Source organism: Cavia porcellus, unplaced genomic scaffold (assembly GCF_034190915.1).
Source record: "Cavia porcellus strain 051 isolate PalLab524CR breed Dunkin Hartley unplaced genomic scaffold, mCavPor4.1 scaffold_9, whole genome shotgun sequence".
Classification (NCBI taxonomy): domain Eukaryota; kingdom Metazoa; phylum Chordata; class Mammalia; order Rodentia; family Caviidae; genus Cavia; species Cavia porcellus.
In genome coordinates, this window is record NW_026947492.1 from 12,931,616 (window position 1) to 12,951,724 (window position 20,109).

The 20,109-nt window shown below is 44.9% G+C and overlaps 1 protein-coding gene across 1 annotated transcript in view; it reads left to right on the forward strand.

Moving 5' to 3' along the window:
• Positions 1 to 18,710, forward strand: part of Grik4 (glutamate ionotropic receptor kainate type subunit 4) — a 431,262-nt gene extending 412,552 nt beyond the window's left edge. Inside the window, 3 exon segments of the mRNA XM_063255944.1 lie at positions 11,184 to 11,302; positions 15,878 to 16,106; positions 16,109 to 18,710. Coding sequence (XP_063112014.1) covers positions 11,184 to 11,302; positions 15,878 to 16,106; positions 16,109 to 16,566 — 806 coding nt within the window. The 3' untranslated portion in view covers positions 16,567 to 18,710.
• The last annotated feature ends 1,399 nt before the right edge of the window (positions 18,711 to 20,109 follow it).

Here is a 20,109-nt window from a genome sequence, read left to right on the forward strand (position 1 = left end):
CTGGGGTGGGGTCTTTTATACTGTAGGTACCCAGTGTATCCCTGGTCCCCAAGAACTGCAGATACAACCTCCTCTTTGTGTGCTAGATCGACCCCATCGTCCCCAGCACCATGACTTCCACCTTAGTCCATGTCCCCAACATCTCCCACCTATATGGTTGCCAGAGCCTAGATCCTTTCCCCGATTTTAGCCCTCACTAGTGTATTCTCTGCTACCAGCCTGGATGATTCTTCTTTAAAGTGTAGATTGAACTGCAGCATTGGCCTACCAGTGGCTTCTCATCTTGGAATAAAAATTCAAACTTTCTGTAAAACCTCAAGGCCCTATGTGACCTGTTCCCCCACAGATTTCTTCTCTTTCTGCTCCCCAAGCCTCCCACCTTGCTTCCACACCAAGGTGGGAGCTTGCCTGCCCCCTCCCCAGCCTCCCGGGGAGGCTCAGAGAGGTCTTCGCTCCCCTCCCACGTAACCCTGCTTTCTCATTTCAAACCTCATTACAGCTGATACATGTGTTGTTTACTTTCTACCTCCTCTACTAGAACATTGGTTTCAGAGGCAGGCCCTGTGTCTTCCACACAGGGCCTGGCTCTTGGATGCTTTTTACTGAATGAATGAACTAATGTTGACTTTGTCTTGGGTTGAATGGAAAGCAGTCTCCCACCATCTGCATGTGTATAAGAGTGTGGAGGATTTTCTGTAGAGCATGCTTGGTGTGCCCTGATAATATCTACTGTAAATCAGTTCATATCTGTTAGCTCTTCAGATAACTTTTATTCTGATAGTGTTCTGGTTGGGACAAAACATCTTGTGGTCACACTAGTAATCCACTCTAATCTTGCTAAAAGATGCAACAAATTTACCAGTGCACACCATCCCCCAGGAAGGCAGCTGAAAAGCAGAGTGAAAGATAGCGTGCGCTTGCCTTTCTGCTCAGCGTGAATGATTATCCCTGATGTGACAGTGAATGAATGAATACGTTTCTAAGTGTCTATACATGGATCCCTATCTGGCAACGAGAAGTCTTGGGAATAGGAATGTACAGAGTAAGTCATCTGTAATGTAAAGGAAGTACTGTCTTTGAAAGAATTAGAGGAGGCCATACACTTCTGGGCTCTTCCTCAGCAAAGACCAGAGCTGTTCTCGGGGAGAGAAGTGGCCACTGGTGGACACTGGCCTGAACAGATCTTGTTTGAACTGCATCTACTGCTATCTGGGAGACACAGTAGTTACCATTGCTAAATCCTCATTGTTTTTAATCTGTAAAATGAGTAACCAGGATGCTTTCAGGTCATTGTGAAGTTTGGGTGCAGTAGCATGGAGCTGAGCACATGTAAGGGTGCAGGCATCACAGCGTTACTGACCTGCACTTCTGCTGGGCCGTACTGCTCTCAACGCTAGGTGGTATAATCTCAGTTATTCAGGAGGTTGAGGCAGGAGGATCTGAAGTTCAAAGACTCCCTGGGCAATTTAGCAAGACCTTGTCTACAAATTGAAAAATTAAGTGGGGGCCTGGGGGTGTAACTCAGTGGTAGAGTGCCCTGGGTTTAATCCCCAGAAGCAAAACAAAACAAAAGCAAAACACCAGGGCAGGCTGGTTCTGAGCTCTGTGTTCAGGTAAGCTATTTTCCATGGACAGTCAGCCAGCCATTTAACCAATAAAGACATGCTGAGGGACAGTGTTAGAGCCCATTGTTTTTCTTCCTGAGAATAATCCAGTCCTGTGGGTTTACTACTAAATATCCTGGATGACTTCTGGAAACAAGACCAGCAAACTTCAAGTGCGTTTTAGACTCTAGCCCAATTCTAATTAAATCCTAGGGGCGGAGTTAGTGCAGAGGCTAACTCTCCTGTTTGCTCAGGAAGAAAAACTAGGGGAGACACAAGAACAGTATCCCAAAGTTGACTGAGTAGAATTAGCTAGATTCTGAAGATGCACAGACTTGAGCAGGTAGGAATAGCAGCGTGAGGGTGTGGCAGGCAAATAGGCCCTCTGAGGCAGGAGGCAGAGGCAGAAATTAGTGCCCTGGGCCAGGCTGTGTGCTGGGACCAGAGGTGCAGCTGGGGCATACACAGCATGGTAGACCCGGTCTGAGAGAACTGGTTGAAAATGTCAGATTCCAGAGTGACATGTGGGACCACGAGGCATGGTGATTTCTGTGCCCTTAGTGGTATTCTTGTTTCCAAGGCACAGTTATTACCTCAGTTTAATTTTGCCAAATCCAATTATTGGCTTAAAGTTTCAAAACAAGATTTTCATAATTCATCGCAGAGACAATGTTCTTGAAGCAAGGTTGTTGATTTGCTAGGGGATTATTTTGGAATTCGGAGATGGATTCCTGAAGGAAATTGCATGGTTTGTGCTAGATGTGAGAGAGTGAAACAGATGAAATAGAAGGGTCCGGGGACCAGATTTGCAAATGAGATAGAAAGATGACCTGGGCAGGACACATTGGAATGAGTCCAGTCCCTGGAAATGAGCTTGTGTGCCTTTTTTGGGAGCTGAGGAGTGACAGGTATCACTTTAGAATTAACCCGGGATTGAAAGAGTTGTAAAGAGGTTTCTCTGCTTATTTCTGGAGTTTGGCAAGCCCAGAACTGTGTGACATGGCACAGTAAAGTGGGCACATGAGGGCTGACACATGAGAACCTAGGGCACAAAAGACCGAGTGAAAGACCTGGATTTTCCTAGGCCCCAGACAGGGATATTAGAAACCTAAGCGGACCCCAGGTAAGACCACACAGCCATCTCCACCCCGTGCTCTACACAGACTGGTCCTCTTTCTGAACTCATGAAATATATCACCAGAAAGAAGGAAAAAAAGAAAATACTGAACTTAAATGTGAAATGACTGAGAATGCTCTGTGCATTAAGCAAAAACTAGATTCATTCACTGAAAAACAGTCAGCATTTTCGTAGTTGTCGGCTTTGGAAGTGCTTCCCCATCCCACAGAGGTCCAGGCAGACTGATAGGACCGCAGAGCTCAGGTTGGAGGAGAGATGATGGGTCGGGAGAGAGATCAGGATCCCAGGAAAGATAGGGAGGTACGCACAAGAGGCCTCTCTGCACCACCACACGTGAGGACCAAAGGTTCCCTGCAACAGAGGAGAGCACTGAACAGATGGGAAGGGGTTATCCACAGGAGGAGTTGTCTTGCCTGGATCCCGGGGCTTCAGAGGATGCCTGAGTCCTATCCACACAGCATCAACTTGCCTTTCTGCTACTGTCCTTTGGAACAAAGGGTGATCTCTACTAATAAAAGGTGATGAGACTGAGACTGTCCAGGAGATCCTATGCAAGTCATCAGGAAAGCAGTGCATTGCCCAGCAGGGAGGCCAGTTTTGTGCAGTGGGCCCAGTTTGGCCATGATGGAGACCGAGCAAACATCAAAGGCTCAAAGCCACGTGATCTCCAGGCCAAGCAAGAAGCAAGCCCCAACAGGAAGCACTATGGCATACTAATGCACTCTCTCTCTCTGTCTCTCACAAATTAGCCATCAGACTTACTACAGCGTAAAACTCACTATTCCAGAGACTCAGAGAAACAGGACTGCTGTGACCTAAAGATCTCTTCCTTGATGTCTTTAAATGGCCACCAAAAACTAAGCCCCAGGAACGTTTTTCTCCTTGTGTCTCCAATAGAACAGAGGGCAGTAGTTTTAATTTGCTTTCCACAGCAGCTCCTAGGTGATCTTTCTTTTTGTAATTTGAATCAGCCAGCTTTCACAGGTGCTAAAGAAATGAGCAGAATCTGGCACTGGCAAAGGGAGATGGAGTCACTGATCTTGGAAGTAGGAAGGGAGTCCTTTCTCCAGAGACCTCTGAAACTGACAGTGGCTATTATAGGTACTTTTAGTTTCAATTAAAATGTACCAGACGACATACTGGTGCCTAATTTAATACTTGTCTTCCTGTTATCCTATTAAAATGTGAGAAATTGCAAAGGAAAGGAACTGGTGCTTACCCTGCACCTAATCCAATATTACAACTCTAAGAGCATGCCAAACTTCAGGAAGAACCCTGGCATCGGGCTGGTGCCACCCGTCTTGGCCTTGCTGGCAGGTGTTCCCCCTTGACTTCATCTCCCATCTTACTTTCTCTGGCTATAGCTTAGTGGCCATCTACCTTTATTCAATCACCCACAATGTGAAATGGCGGATTGGGGATTACAAAGTGGAGAAGGTTCCATTCCAAGCTGTCTCATTTGCTTCTTTCTTCTCTTTTCCAAAAACACTTATTTTATTTATTTTTTCACTCAGCTCCTATAAAAAGAAACACTGCTAGCCACTCACAGATGCTGGCAACCCAATTCAAGGGAGATTGGATTACCAAAGGTTTTGCAGAACAATGGCTAAATAAAAAAGGTGGTCGGTGAACTCCAAAGAAATTAAATACGTTTATCTTGAAAAATACAAGCTCACAATCGGGCTTCAAAGGAACATAAATACACCACCAGGCTGTGAAAATCGGGGTCCTCTTTCAGGAATGGAAAAGAGACTCATGGGACCCTTGGAGAACAGGGAGTTTGCTGTCTGACTCGAGGGATGAACACATGGGACATCTTGGTACAAGTGGGGGCAGATGATGGGGAAAGGGGACTCTGGGGATATTTTTCTCCCTCTTTCTTCTAGGGGGCCCAGTTTGGCCATCTGGGTTCTCTGGTCTCTCTGGAGAGCATGAAGGCTGAAACTCAAAGTGGGAGTTTGACAGTGTCTCAGCGATGCTTCTGAAGAAGCGCATCCCTAATCAGATTGATTGCTGAGTCATGGAGAAACTCCCAGGGGTTGGCAGAAACCACGATCAGCAACAGAGGCAAATGGGAGCCCAACAAGTGTGCGACAGAGAAGGGCAGCTATTAGAAAGATGACAGCCCACCTCTGTCTGCAAACCGAGCCAAGGTGAAGTGGATAAATCACCAGTGCAAACATTTGATGTAATGTTCTAATGGACGGAAAGGAATTTGATGAGCTGAATTTGTAGTTCATGCATAGAACTCTTTCCCTCGTCGCTCTGGAGGTTCCTGAGAATGAATCCATTCATCATTGGCAAACTGAGCTGTGTGATCCCATCTCTGCAGCCTGAGTGGATCTTGTGACTGGGGAGGGGGAGGGCAGGGGCCCTGGCTTCATGCAAGTTTGCACACTTTCACCTGTCAGCTCTAAAGAGAGTTACTTAATTTCTCTGCACTTTGGTAATTGGCACAAAATAGTAGGGGTATGAACACTGCTTTGTCACAAGGCAACTGTAAATTGAAATAAAATAGCATGGAGCCAGGCAAGGCGGACATGCATGCAATCCCCTACTCCAGAGGCTGGGGCAGGAGGATCACAAGTTCAAGGCCAGAGAGATGTGGTCTCAAGCAAAAATATAAGTCTAGGGATGTCACTCCGTGGAGAAGCACCCATAGGTTAGTTCTCCAAGCAGAGCAAATTAGTGTGGAAATCTAACTCATACCAAACAGTCACAAAGTCAGCCTCCTATCTGTAACATTGGGGTCAGGTTTATCTAAAATTCCCATGTTCACTGTGAAAACTTGAGTAATTTAAGATCTCTGGATTTCTGCTTATGAAATAGGGTCTTCAGTATAAGTGTTGAAGGAGACAGCAGCTGTTTTTTAAAAATGAGGCACTTGAGCTTATATTTTGATAAATTATAAAAAGCCTCTCATTACTTTCACTTTGATAAATTGCAAAATTTATCATAGTCCTCTCGCATTCCTCTTCTAGTTGGTGTCTCTGTGTCCTATGTTTCCAACATTCTGTTCCAAAGCTAGTAAGTCTCTAGTCAACAGATGTCACAGTGAGTGCAAGAAGCGGTGGCCAGCTTAAAGTGTCACAGTTCTCAGCAGCACACATAGTAAATCACTCTTTTTCTGAGAAAGTCATGTAGGTCAGTTTACACATGGGCATGAGAAACTGGTGTCTATGGCAAACCCATGGAGATGTAACTGTTTGCTGTGTCTATATGCATGCGAATGAATGTTTCTGTGAAATGGAAAGTGTTTGAAACCAGATGGGTCCAAGGACCCATGAACGTCACAGATGCTCTTGATGTGGTAACATTGCAGAGCTTGGCATCCAGCACAGTGCCTAATTAAGCTCTGGATCCTCCATAAAGATTTTTAAGTAACATCAAAGAACACTGTTCCCTTGTGTGGATCGTGGCACTGGTGTGCTCTCTCTGTACATGTGGATTCTGTGCATCTGCTTCCATGGTTTCTGCCATCTCCGCCTATACCTGTGGGGACAGGCCCTTACCATACCTTTGTCCCCCTCTGCTTTGGTCAACCACAGTGTTCCCTGGAGTTATGTGAGGGTCTTAAGGGCAAAGCATAAGTGCACCCAAATCTAAGAAGCTGTCACTAGCCAGTCAGAACCAAAGGAAGAGCAGGTGGGTGGGTGGAGACTCACGTCTCTTCAAAGGTGGTCTGTTCCTGGTTGCTATTCCCCTCTGTAGTTCTAGAGATGGACAGAATAATGCATTTGTGTTGTGAATTAACATTTGTGTTTGTGGGCAATCTGTGAGTGATACCCAAGTTAGTATTCAACCAATCACAAGTTTTCTAGGAGAATTTGATTCTGTTTCAGCTAATGCAGGCTGATTGCTTGGGCATAACTGAGGCTTGGGCAGACTCGGGTGGCAGGAGCAGCTCCCAGTTTCAAAGCCATCTGTCTGGATGGCTCATGCGTGGTCCCATCTGAAGAAGAGAAGGAGGGGCAACTAGATGGCTTCCCAGCCCCCTCTCACAGGTGCGGAGGCATCTGTGAGTGAGGCAAGGGCCTCTCGGGCTGGAGGGAGTCCACACAAAAGGCTCCTGCTGATGAATGGCTGTGTACTGTGCCGGGCACCTGACTTCTCAAGGATGACTGATGACAGTGTTAAGCTGAACTGCTACACTCTCTGAACACTCCTTTCCACTCCCTGCTCCATCTGTTTCTCAACTGTGCTTCTGCCAGCAATCTATTCTTGCTTCTACTTTCCAACAATTTCCTAAAAGCACGAATGGTATGCAAGCCTTGCTCCCAGAAGGAAGAGGAGGAGGAGGAGGAGGAGGAAAAGGAGGAAGAGACGGAGGAGGAAGAAACAGAAGAGGAGGAGGAGGACGAGGAGGATGGGGTACAGCTTCTCGGCCAGGAATTGACACACTGAAGCAACATCCATGCTTAACACAATGGCTCTGAAATGTGAGGAGCTGGGAAAGAAAGACCAGGGGACCAACGTGATGCATGGTGATGCATGGTGCATGGTGATGCATGGTGCCTACCGGCATCTTGTTCAAACCTTAGCTCTTCCAAGAAGCTTGAAAGATCCAGAGTTATCCAGCACAGATCACATATCCATTTATGACTTTCCCCACCCAACACAGGATGTATTATCCATGTCAGTATTCAGTCGCTCTTTGGCCAGTGCAGTTTGGGTCGTCTGCCTGAATTCCTCAATGACAGTTGCCAAATTGACAGCTGTTACTACGCCAAAGAAATTTAATTAGGAAATTGACAGATACCCCAATATAGACCCTCTGTATTGATAATGCAGCTCTCTACATCTGGAACGTCTTTGTGCTCTTTCTTTCTGTTCCTTCTTTTAACACATTAATTGAGTTCCTTTAGGGGGCCAGGTGCTACGATTTTGGTCATAAGATTGAACAAGCCATAATTCTTCCCTCAAGGAAATCCTGCTATATAAATTCAATGTATTTTTGAGATGACTGGAGTGATGTACAGTGTGTTATTGTGAAACACAAGAGTGGTATAGCTAACACAATCAGATAGGAGCAGGAAGGGCCCTGGGATAAAGTGGCCCTGGAGATGAGCCTCTAAGGAAAGACTGAGGTTCGGTCTGTGTCTAAGATGAATTCCAGGCAGATGTGCCAACAGGAATAAAGCACACAGGGAGGAGTAGCGATCCTGCTGGGAACTGTATACAGCTCTGTGACACTAGCAGGCACATCACGGCCACATTTTATATGTCAGCAAGACCACTCAGGCGTCTGTGTGGAGGGCAGAGTTGAAGAGAAGCAGATCCAAGCAGGGAAGTCATTTCAGAGGCTGCTGCAGTGGCTGAAGCAAGAGATAAATAGGGAAGGGTAGGAAGTCGGAAAGGGTTTCAGAGGTAAAAGAGGGGTTCGGAGGTAAAAGCATCAACAGGCATCATGTGAAGGAGAGCAAAAGACCAAATGTAGAAAAATGAGGACAGACTGTTCCCAGAGCTAGCAAAGACTGTTAAGATGGGAAGAACAGAGCAGGCAGTGGCTTTACGAGAAGCCAAGAAGGGGGTGTGATTGACAGTATGAAGTTCTGACAGAGGCTGTACAAAATCAGGCCTGGAAATTTTCCAGTAGATTAGAAACAAAATGATGAGAGCAGTTTTAGTGGTGCAAGACAAAATTGCCTGGGATGAGGACTGAATAGGAGGAACAAAAGTAGATTCAGCGCAGAATCATTTTCTCCTTTAGATACTGTAGACAGAGCACCTGGGGCCTAAAAGCTTTTCAGGTGTCCAAATTATGCTCAAGGCCTGAAAAGAATGATTGGCTTCCAGATGCAAAAAGAAAACGGCAAAATTAAATTAAGATATGTTTAATTAAATACCTCCAAGGTGGAACATTGTTTCCACTTCATTAATTTTTAAATTTAATATTGGTAAAAAAAACCCTTCATCATATTTAGAAATAATTTAAGTTAGATTTTCTCATTTTGCAAACATTCCCTGTTATGCACAGTGGCTGCTGAGAAATCACAAGCAATTGTAAATTAACTGTTTCTTTCCATTCAGTAATATCAGAAGCAAAATTGTTAAAATGCATTTAATTTAATACAGACATTTTCTCCTACCTGCTTTTATATGGGAAGGAACTTCCTAAGGTAAGCATTTTAGGGGCTTTTAGAATGCTTTAAACCAGCTCTAATGTAGACAGTAGTTTCAAAAGGCTTGACCATGACAGAAAACATAGAGAAGGGGTGTTAATTAGGCAGGATTAGAGGGTTCAGAAGGATGTTTCTTCTTGAAGGAGAAAAAACATGAATGAGAAAAAACAAAACAGTAGAGACAAAGGGATCAGAGGACCCAAGTGGTGACTAACAGGAGACAAACCTGGCATGCAGGTGGCAGGGTGAAATCCAGGAAAAAGAACATCCCCTTTCAGAATCAAGAAGAAGGGAAATCCCTCAAGGAGGCCTCCTCATGTTTTCTATGCCCCTCCTGAAATGGTAGGGGAGCCCCAGAGGACCCCAAGTCATCTGGGGCTCTTTACCTGAGTAGGTGGCCGTTCCGAGTATCACCATTGTCACTTCCTCTTCGCATAGTCTGCCTAGAGAATCTAGTCTGTCCATGGTGCGCTGAACATATCCTAATGCCAGGTTCTCACCATCCCCAAACCTGGGACTGGAGCCCCTGCACACAAATCCCAGCCAGACTCATTTAAATGTATGTTCCCTCTTGGCTGTCCCTTTTGGTTCCCCATTCATGTGAATCGTAGTCCTCCCACAGAAAAAGACATTTTCCAAAATGGCTGCAGGTAAGAGGAGCAGGTGTTCAACTGAACCAAAGCATCCTCCTCTGGGAACAATTCCCTGTCATTAATGATCCCCCATTTTGATTATTTACGGTATAGAGGTTCCTACATTCACACAGGAACACGAGAGTTGATGATGATGGCTATCTAATAGACCACAATCAATAGTTTATTCGAGTCATCCATTGTGTGAGTCCTCAGAACCATTCCTGGTAGATTCCCAGTGTGGACAGGGGCTGCTACTGTACTTTGTTATTTTAAAAACAAAAACAACAGACACTCACTTGGGGCTTTCTGGGAGGAAATTCAATGCATCTTGAAATAGCCAGCCAGGGCTATTTTTCCAGCCTGCCAAGGTGCACAAGGCAGTATCTAATCTCTGTTCCTCACTTGTGGCTCGTTTTGTAGTGCTGTGTGAAACTGGTTCTCCCTAACTAGCACGGGGCTGTGTTCATGATGATTGAATGAGCGTGCCAGCATGCAAGGATTCCTGAAGAGCACAAGACATAAGTGTCCTTCTTGGCAGTTTCCCGGATAAAAGATGTCTTGTGATTTATGATTGCAGTCCCTGTTGAATGAAATTTCATGTGTTTATGACACTCTTCCTAAAGTTCAGGTTTCTCTAATGCCAAAGAAAGCATTTAGTTACATAGCTAAAGTCACTGTCAGACACTGTGCAAATGATACAGCCATAAAATTCTACAACTACATATCGAGTCCATCCTCTACTTCAGGTATCCCATGATGCAGTGAGGATGCAACCAGACTTTAAGGAGATTAAAAACTTGTACAATGCTTCAAAGACACCAATTTGCAAACTAATTGTAGGCTTGCCTGACTAAACCAAAAAATCACCTGCAAAACTTGTTTCAAAATACAGATTCCTGAGCCCCATCTTCAGAGACAATGACCCACTAGGTCTTCAGAAAGGACTGGAAATCTGTTTTTAACAGGCTTTCAGGAAATTCTAACAGCAACCAGCTTTGGGAACCAATAGTCTGGGGATTAAAAAGCTTTACTTTCCAAGGAAGTATTGTAGTAACTTGTTGAATATTCCTTATTCCAAATGGTTGGAAAATGTTTCAAACTTCAGAGTTCTTCAGATTTTGCAATATTTACTGGTTGAGCCTTGCTAATCTAAAAACTGGAAATGCAGAGTGCTCCAAAATTAGAAACTTCTTCAGCATCACACCAGTGCTCAAAGGTTCAGATTTTTGGATTAGGGTTGTTCAAATCATAGCACACTGACACTGGTAAACATAATTTTTTTTCCAGCTAGAACAATTGCATTACGCTACACAAACACAGTATGAAAAAGATTGACAAGTCTTTATGAACCTGCTAGAGTTTGCAAGTATCTTGGTTTCATATTGCTGTGAGCTAAATCAGATATGGCTTGCACCCTCTTCTCAGAATGATCCTCACCTCTGGCCACAGTCACTCTTCTGTAGCCTGTCCAGTCTCCTTCACTGGCAGTTAGAGCTCCCTCCCCCATTTTGGTCCAGCTACCCTGCATTTTTTCAAACAATTAATTAACTCTCTTTCAGAAGTGTTTCCAATACATCTACAAGACTTAAGCACCAGCTGTTTCAATGATATTGGCACTGTTGGTAGAATTATTGTGTCTTCCTGTTCTTTCACAATAATTTTCATTTGTTACACTTTCTTACAGGTCTGGGAATGGAGAATATTGGTGGAATCTTTGTGGTTCTTATTTGTGGCTTAATCGTGGCCATTTTTATGGCAATGTTGGAGTTTTTATGGACTCTCAGACACTCAGAAGCAACTGAGGTAAACTTCCAAAAGGGTGAGGTCTCCAGTGCTGGCAGGGGGTAAAGATCACAGGTTTGTATAAGTATTTTAGACAGGACCTGTGAAATCCCCCGGATGGTGCACAAGACAGTGTGGTGGGAAGAACCCCAAGCCTTGGGGTAGGAAATCTGGCTTAATACTTTGTTACCCACTGACTATTAGTACTCATAGAATGGGTGTTAGTATAGTGTGTATGTGTGTGTGTGTGTGTGTGTGTGTGTGTGTGTGTGTGTGTGTGTAAATAGAAGTACCAGGTTAGTGATGGGAAATACAACCTCCATCTTTCCATTTTGAATGGTTTTGGCCTATAGATTAAGACCCCCAGAGATATCCCAACTTACAGGAACCAAAAAATTAGTCCTTGTTCTGCAGGATGTTCAGTAAATTTCATTCCCTTCTTGCAGTTAGAGGTGAGTAGGTAAAATTCACGCTGAAGGAAGAGACTGAGAAGATGACTCTTAATTGTTAACGTTCTTCTGCTCCATTCCAGCAAATGCGTACAAATCCTTGCATGTTAATTACACTGTGAGATTTTTAGAAGTACATTAGCCCCTACCACAAGCTGCCAACTCTGGATCTTCCTGAAACCCCTTTCCCTAATTACTGGTGGAGAAACATTCCAAGACTGTGTAGCCCATCCCTTAGAACCCTGGGGAGTCCCACCTCCCATGGGACCTCCACACAGCTCTGCCGGCCAGTGCTGTTCCTCTTCTGAGCTGAGCCCCTTCGCCATCACCACACAGTAGTGCCATGCTGTCACTCAGCCATCATGTTGTCTGGTCCTGCAGGCATAAAGCTTACTTTTGCACCAGCCTCCCCAAGAAACAGCGAATAGCCCTAAGTGAAGATCACCACCTGAAGATGCGTGCATAACTAAGACACTCGTTCCTGCATCTGTAGCAGATGCCCCATCTCCGGCCTCTCCCTGGGTCTTGCCATTCCTCAGCTATGAGATGGACTGAGAAATGTGATTGAAATAAAATTCCTTACAATAAAAGACGCAGTGCTGCTAATCCCCCTTCCAAGACCTCCCCTCCCCTTGAGCACACCTGTCCCTTCATTCCTGCCACTTTCTGAAGCGTGCTGGAAGTCCTTTCCCAGGAAGTGTGTTTAATGACACAGTGATAGCTGACTTGGTGTCCTCAATTGATTCCTAATGTTCCATTTCACGGTCATTTTGACTTTGAGGAGAATCCAGAAGTTGCATGATACCAGATCAGCAGAATAAGGTGGATCAGGATGTGCTGTAACGGTCAGTTCCCACTGTCCCATTGGGTGGCTCTTAGAAGCAACACTGATGGTATTTTTTATCAAACCTCTGAAAGATACTCAGGAAAGAGGCCTTCCAGAACTGCTTTAGAAAGTAGCAAGAATGCGTGTGTTTGAAGTAAGGGGGAGTAATGGCCATGTGTCTTTTACTATAATTTTTAAAAACTTTAAACCCTCACTGTATTTCTGAAGCACCCGCTGTATCTAGGTTTATCATCTGCCTTTTCTGTATTTTTTCCTGATCTATAGAATCTATAGATACACTTTTGTTACCCATATTTTGAAACTAATTACAATTGCATATTGATTATTATTGCTGTTTCCCTCCTTTCTTCCAAACCAAGGAGATCTGACTATAATGTCATTTTCTTTTCCCTCACCTCCCATTTAATCTTCAGTCCTTGCCTGGTTGGCACTAAAAGGCCATCACTAAACAATCCAACCTGTTTTATCAAAGGACAAAAACAAAGAGAACCCACTGGGCTTTACTGGACCTCACGTACCCCTTGAAGAGTGGGCAGTCCCTTCCCGAATTTCTCTCCCCTCTTGTCTGGTGTAACACCAAGCTTTTGTGGTTCTCTTATTCTCTTCCCACTGTCTCTGCTGACTTTCTGTTTTTGCCCACTTGCTGACTGCATGGGGCGAAGTTCAGGCGATCCCTTCCCTGTGAAACCTTCCTCATCTCTCCTGCCTTCTCCCCTGGACCAGTAGGGCTCTTGATTTCTCTTCCTTCCCAACACCACTGTAGCAGGCATGGAGCACTTTCACAGTGCGTTTCAGTGACACTGCAGAGCACAGGGCTTGACATACTACAGACGGTCAAGAACTACATGTTTTATTCTTATCACATGTGATAGACTAGGCAGGCAGAGGAATTTTTCTTAAAAAAAGCAAGACACAAATAAAAGTATAGAAATGATACAGAATTTCAAAAAAGAAAAGAAAAGTAGGGAAATAACACTAGTTACTATATTGCATATTTTTTATATTGCATATTGTTATCTCAGAACTACTCAGTTGTTCAGGTTATAAAATCTAGGCATAAAAGTTATCAATCAAATAATAACACAAAATGTTCTTTTTGATGAATTAAGAGAGATTAGTAGTAGTTATCTGTCTAGTGTGCATATATATACATAGATTTATATGTTTACCAACACACGTATGATCTTTCCCTTTCCCCTATTCTGTAGTTTTGTCCTTTTGAGCACTTTTTTTCCCTTTCGTTATTACAATATCTATTGTATATTTTGGATCCTATTACACTTTCAGATTGTTATTTTTATAGTAGGAAGACTATGATATTTATAAATGAGAGTTTTATTTATTTCACTTATTAGCATGGTCTCAAATTGCCTCCATTTACCTATAAAAACCTCAAGATTATCCTTTTTGTAGCTGAGTATTATTCCATTATATAAAAATATATCTTTCTATGCATTCTGGGCATTTTGATTGTTTCCAAGATTTAGCTATTACAAATTGTGCTGCTATAAACATGGGTGCACATATATCATTGTGGCATGATATTTTCAATTTTTCTGGGAAAATACCCAGCAGAGAAATAGCTGGGTTAAATAAGACTTCTAATCCTAGTTTTTTGAAGAATCTCCACACTGATTTCCACAGTGGTTGCACCAGTCTACACTCCCACCAACAGTGGAGCAGTGTTCTTTTTCCCCACAGCCTCACCAACATTTGTTATCATTTGATTTCTTGACAGCAGCCATTCTTTCCGGGGTGAGATGAAATCTCAATGCTGTTTTAATTTGCATTTCTTGAATGACCAGTGATGGTGAACATGTTTTCATGTATTTATTTGCTATCTGTAATTCTTCATCTTAGAAATGTGTGTTCATCTCAGATGTGTGTTCATTTTTAAATTGGGTCTTTGAATTTGGGGGGCCTGATGTTTTTCAATTCTTTATATGTTCTAGATATAAGTCCTTTGAGGCAGAGAAATTTTTTTTTTATGGGTACCGAGGATCGAACTCATGACCATGTGCATGCAAGGCAGGTGCTTATGCTGCTGAGCTAAATCCCTAGCCAGAGGCAGAGAAATTTTTGATGGCATAGTAATTGGAGGTTACATGCCTTGCTAAGAATCTCCTATTAACATATCTAAAACCTAGCTCTGAAGTACTAAAGCTGGTCATATTCCATTAGGTATTACTATCTTTAGCTTCTTTTATGTTTGGTTTTCTCCCAAGAGTTTACCCATGGCTGGACATACACCAACAAACTCAATAAAAGAGCACTCTCAGCTGCCAACGAAATGTCAAGGCTGTGCTGGCCTTTTGATTATGGTGGAACATGGAAGAACAGGCAGCTCTTTTAGGGTCCTGGTTGAGGAAAATGGCCTTTCACACTCAGAGATGAGAGCTCAACCAAGCATGCGTGGGCCTTCGAATTAGATAAATTTAGACACAAATTCTAGTCGGCTATTTTTTAGTATATATATATATATATATATATATCCCTGAGCCTCCATTTGCACATCTGGGAAGTGGCTAGTAATGCAGCCTCATGATTCTTCATCCGTGACTCTTAAACCCCCAAACCTTGGAAAATTCCAAGATCTTTATATATAAACTTGATGCAAATACATTCAGTGACAAAAGTTTGACTAATGTTTATGGCCTTATCTCTCTCAGTGTGATCATACTTGCACTTTGCCAGAGAAATATTAATGTGTTTGATATGGAGCTTGCCCTACACCCACTGTATATCATTTACAGATTGCATTACCTTCCTTAAGTCCAAAATGTTCCAAATTTTGAAACAGCCAGAGCCCAGTGTTCTTTCTGTATTAGCACATTGTAGACCTATAGTAGCCATGGCTGCACTTGGTTTAATTATTCAGAACGCATCATTACCAACCATGACTAATAAGTTAAAAGAAATGAGTCTTTGGCCTGAAAACAGAATTAATGATGGTGATGTGGTAGACACTCTGGTGACTGGAGGGGTAGAGGGTGCTTATTTGTTTGGTTGTTAGTAGCTGTCCAATCCCAGATTTAACCGCAGTAGAAGGAAGCGGGTAACAGTGGGTACCAGGGGAAGTGGTAGGGGCTGTTTGCCACGATGGTGAGCTCACTTTTTCAGGCAGTGTTGGAAGACTGGACAGCCAGGGACTGGGAGAGAGGTGTTGGACTGAAAAGCCTGCATCCCTAAGATGGGTTGGTTCTGTAGCCCGGCCTTGGTCCCCATGCCCACAGACCCTCGGGGATGGCGGGGCTGGCACCTCCCTGTGACCACCCTGTGTGACCTCCCTGTCTCCTCCAGGTGTCCGTCTGCCAGGAGATGGTGACCGAGCTGCGCAGCATCATCCTGTGTCAGGACAGTGTCCACCCTCGCCGGCGGCGCGCTGGGGTCCCGCAGCCCCGGCCCCCTCTCCCGGAGGAGCGGCGGCCCCGGGGCACGGCCACGCTCAGCAATGGCAAGCTGTGCGGCGCCGGGGAGCCCGACCAGCTGGCGCAGAGACTGGCCCAGGAGGCGGCCCTGGTGGCCCGCGGCTGCACGCACATCCGCGTCTGCCCCGAGTGCCGCCGCTTCCAGGGCCTCCGCGCGCGGCCGTCCCCGGCCCGCAGCGAGGAGAGCCTGGAGTGGGAGAAGACCACCAACAGCAGCGAGCCCGAGTAGCCACCGGCGGCCACCGACGCGAGCCAGGTGGGGAGGCGGGAGGGCTGGCGGCCGCGGGCGCGGGAGCCCGGACTTTTCCAGCGGCCACTTCGGCTTCTTCTCCCCGATCTGGGATTCAGTCACTTTACAAAACGGTCAAAGAGCCTGACGCCCCAGCCAGCCAGAGACACAGTGCCCCATCCGGACCGGTGCACCCAGAGACGGTGCACCCAAGTGGCAGAGGGATGCGCTCCCTCGTGGGCACAAGGACCCGTCTTCTCCCAGTGGGCTTTTCCCTCCCAAATAAGAGCGTCTGGGGTGGGGGGCCCTGCCCGGACCAGGCAAGGCATTGATGGGATCATCAGCTGAACTTCTCTCCCAGGAAGGGGCCATTGTTCGTACCTTGGGTCTAGTTCTTACAGGAGGAAAAAAAAAAATTAAACTCAACAGGGAAGTTTTTCTTTTCTGGATTTGTATATTTTTGTTAATGTTCTTTTCTTTCCTCCCTCCTTTCTTCTTTGGTCACTCTCAGCCCCGTTTACTGGTTTTGTAGTTTTTGGAGGCAGAGGTTGGGTTAGGAAAGGGAAGTCTAAATTACCCATATTGCTTTCTCGCGGATTCTAGCACAGGGAGTCGCAGCTGCATTTGATTCCGGGTGCCGAGCTCTGTGCTCACTGTGTTGGGTGGGAACCTGCAGGAGTAGTGCAGGACGGGGACCTGGAGAAAGGAACAGAGGAGTCTCAGTGAAAGTCCATTAAAGAGACTTCAGATGCCAAAAAGCAATTAACCCGTAGGGTACTTGGAGAGACCTTGAAATGTCTCAGGTGTCAAGGGTTAATGTGTCTTTTTCTTTCTCTGTATTTTCTGACTCTCACTTCTGCTGGGTTGGGTTTGGTCTTTGGCCTCTGATGAGAGATGTGGAGGAATACTGTACACAGCATCCTTTCCTTGCTAAGGGTGGTATAATGTGCCCTGGCTTCCACTGCAACTTGCTGCTCACAGAAGAGGAGGGACAGGGCCACCGTTTTGGTATGGTGCATACTTTATTAACTACATTTCCTTTTAGCCAAATTCAGTAGCTGCCTATGATGTCCCATCTTGGATACTGTCATGGATTGAGTGATTTCTTGCTACTGTTATGTGAGATCTGAGTGTGTGTGTGTGTGTGTGTGTGTGTGTGTGTGTGTGTGATTTTGTATGTGTCTTTGTGTCTGTTTATTAAATGGCAAGACTACAGGCAAATAAGAATTTGCCAGGTTTCTGACAGAGAAATGGAGTCTCATAGCCAATCACAGGCCTGGGAAGCAGAAATCTTGGGTCTTGAACACAGCTGTGGGCAGCAGCCACCCGGCCCCTTGTGTGACTTTAGGCACAAAGCATCTGACTTCTGTTCCATACACAGAGTAGGATAGGAGTTCGTACACTGGTGCCTTCCTGGTTATCAGGTGTTTCTGGTCACTGCTCTGCTCCTAAGACATCTGCAGACTCACATGAAGGGAGGGGCAAGGCTTCCCAGAAGCTGCTTAACTCTGCTTGGCATCACCACTTGGGACTTTCATGGAGAAAGTTGTCATTTTCTGATGGAAAACAAATTCTATGCAATTTCTGATTGTAAACAGGAGATTCAGAGGGAGAGAGGTGTAAACAGCCCCTGCCACTACTATCGGGAATGGAGTTGTGCTCACCCTGCTTCTGCTCTGACTATACTAAAATAAAGACATCTTTGGAGATGCTGAGCTCCATTCCATGCTTTTACTGTTTGGGTAGGTCAGCACCCGCTGTGGGCCAGGACATCTAGGTAAATCGGCCCTCTTGGAGACCCTGAGGGCACATTGATTATTCTTATTCAGGATGCCTGTCTTATCCTAGCTGACCTCTGCCCTTTCCTAAATTGGAATCCTTTTTATCTTGTTTTACTGTAACCATGCGGTGACAGTAGGCTGTGCAGGACATTTAGGTACTTTTGAGTCTTGCCTAACACCTTGGGGAGAGCCTTGGACAGGTGGGAAGGACACCTGAAGGCCAACTGTCCACAGACCCCAGCGGTGCCACGTGGCTCCACCCTGCAGCCCCATCCCTTGTTTCTGACTTTGGGGTCCCACACTGGGGCGGGAAGGGATTTTTTTAAAAAATACATTTTTATGAGCAGGCTACCTTGATCAATAGCAGACTTTTTTTTTTTAATGGATTAGTGGAATAAACGTTCCCATGCATCATTTATAAATGCTGTTTCCCGCACCTTGTGGAACACAGATGAGATTGACAGCACCAGGCAGTTTCTCTTAGCCCCTGACATGGTTGCTGCCCTTCCTCCAGCTGCTGTGTGAGTTTGTGGCCTTCCTTGGTTCGCTTCCCCTTTTTATCTGTTGATTGTTGGCTTCCTTTTCCATTCTGTATTTTCTATCTGACTCTGTGTACTGTACGAAGCAGTTTTTTCTCGTCTGTTTATCTTTCTTCGACTGGACTATTTACAATAAAACAGAAACAAACCCTGAAATGTTAGTGATGGGTGAGAGCTGTTTTGGTTTGGAAAGTATGGTTCGGTGGGTCTAATATCCAGGCACCAGCCTCTAAAGCAAATAAACCAGAAGCTCATTTTGTGCCTTCCCTTCACCTGCCCTCTGCCTCCCCCTTTCTCTACCTCCCTCTCGACTCCCCCACCAGGTTCCAGTCTTTGTCCCAGGAAAGTCTAGGTGGCTTCTTTCAATTTTTAGTCCTGGGAGTCTGAGCCAATCCGCCCTCCCAAAACGGATACACATGTAAATGAAGTCCGGGATTCATGGGGTTTTGTCTTCCTAAATGCACTTTCACAGAATAGTCATCTATTGATACCTGGGGTAACTCTAGTAAGATATCACCCCAGATTCCACTGGGAGCTTGAAGATTACATCAATTAAAATATAATACTTTGCTTTATTTCTTTTAATTGCTCCACAGGGCCCCAACAGTCACAAGATCTCTACCTCAGAACCCAGGTGGGGTGTAAGTTGAGCATGTAGATGGCGGAAAATCCTTTGGCTTCCTCTAATCCCAGTGCTCATATGAGAATATTCATCCTGGGAGCTTGCCAACCAGCCCTCTTATTGGTTAAATGAGACTGAAATATCATGATAACCAATCTACCTGGGACTACTCTGTGAAAGTTTATTAGTTTTGGATTCCAAGGAGTTTAATTTTCATTTGGAATCCAAGGGGGACTTCCCTGTGGTGTAGGAGGCTAGAACAGGGGCGGGCCATTGCAGACACAGCAGGCGTGATGCTTGAGAGAAGCATTTGTGGTCCTCCCACCAATGGGGTGCTCACCACAAGGTAAAGTAGTCTGGAAATGATAAGGGAGATTTGATTCCCAAATGGCTGTCGGCTCTCCTGGGGGTAACAACAAAGAGGCCTGTTTGGAAAATGCACAGAAGGAATCCTTTCATAAAGATTTTGCTTAAAGCTCATGCTTCCTAGGGAAAAATCAATGTTAACTTGCCTTGAGCTTTGAGTAATTCCATGAAAGGTAACTGTCTCCCTAAAGGCAAGTCCCTAGCAGAGCCAAACTGAGTGGTCTCAGAGGCTGACAACTTGGCTGTCCTCTGGGGTGCCTCAAAGACTGGCGCTGACTTGCTGTCAAAAGATTTTTTCCCCACAGCAGGAAAAAACAATCGTCAACAGTTGTGGCTTCTACAGGGAAGGGGGAAGACACCATGCAAATTCTAGAACTGAAATGATCAACAACTTCATTGCTATTTAAGAGCAACTAGGCAGCGAAGTTCTGGCACTGTCGTTAGAGATGATTTTATTAGCTTCATACTAATTTCCAAATCGGAAAGATGAATGGAAAATGACTAATCTTACTCTCAAGCAAATAGCAAAACTTGAGCTGAGATGAAGAAGGATGAAAGTCTACAGAA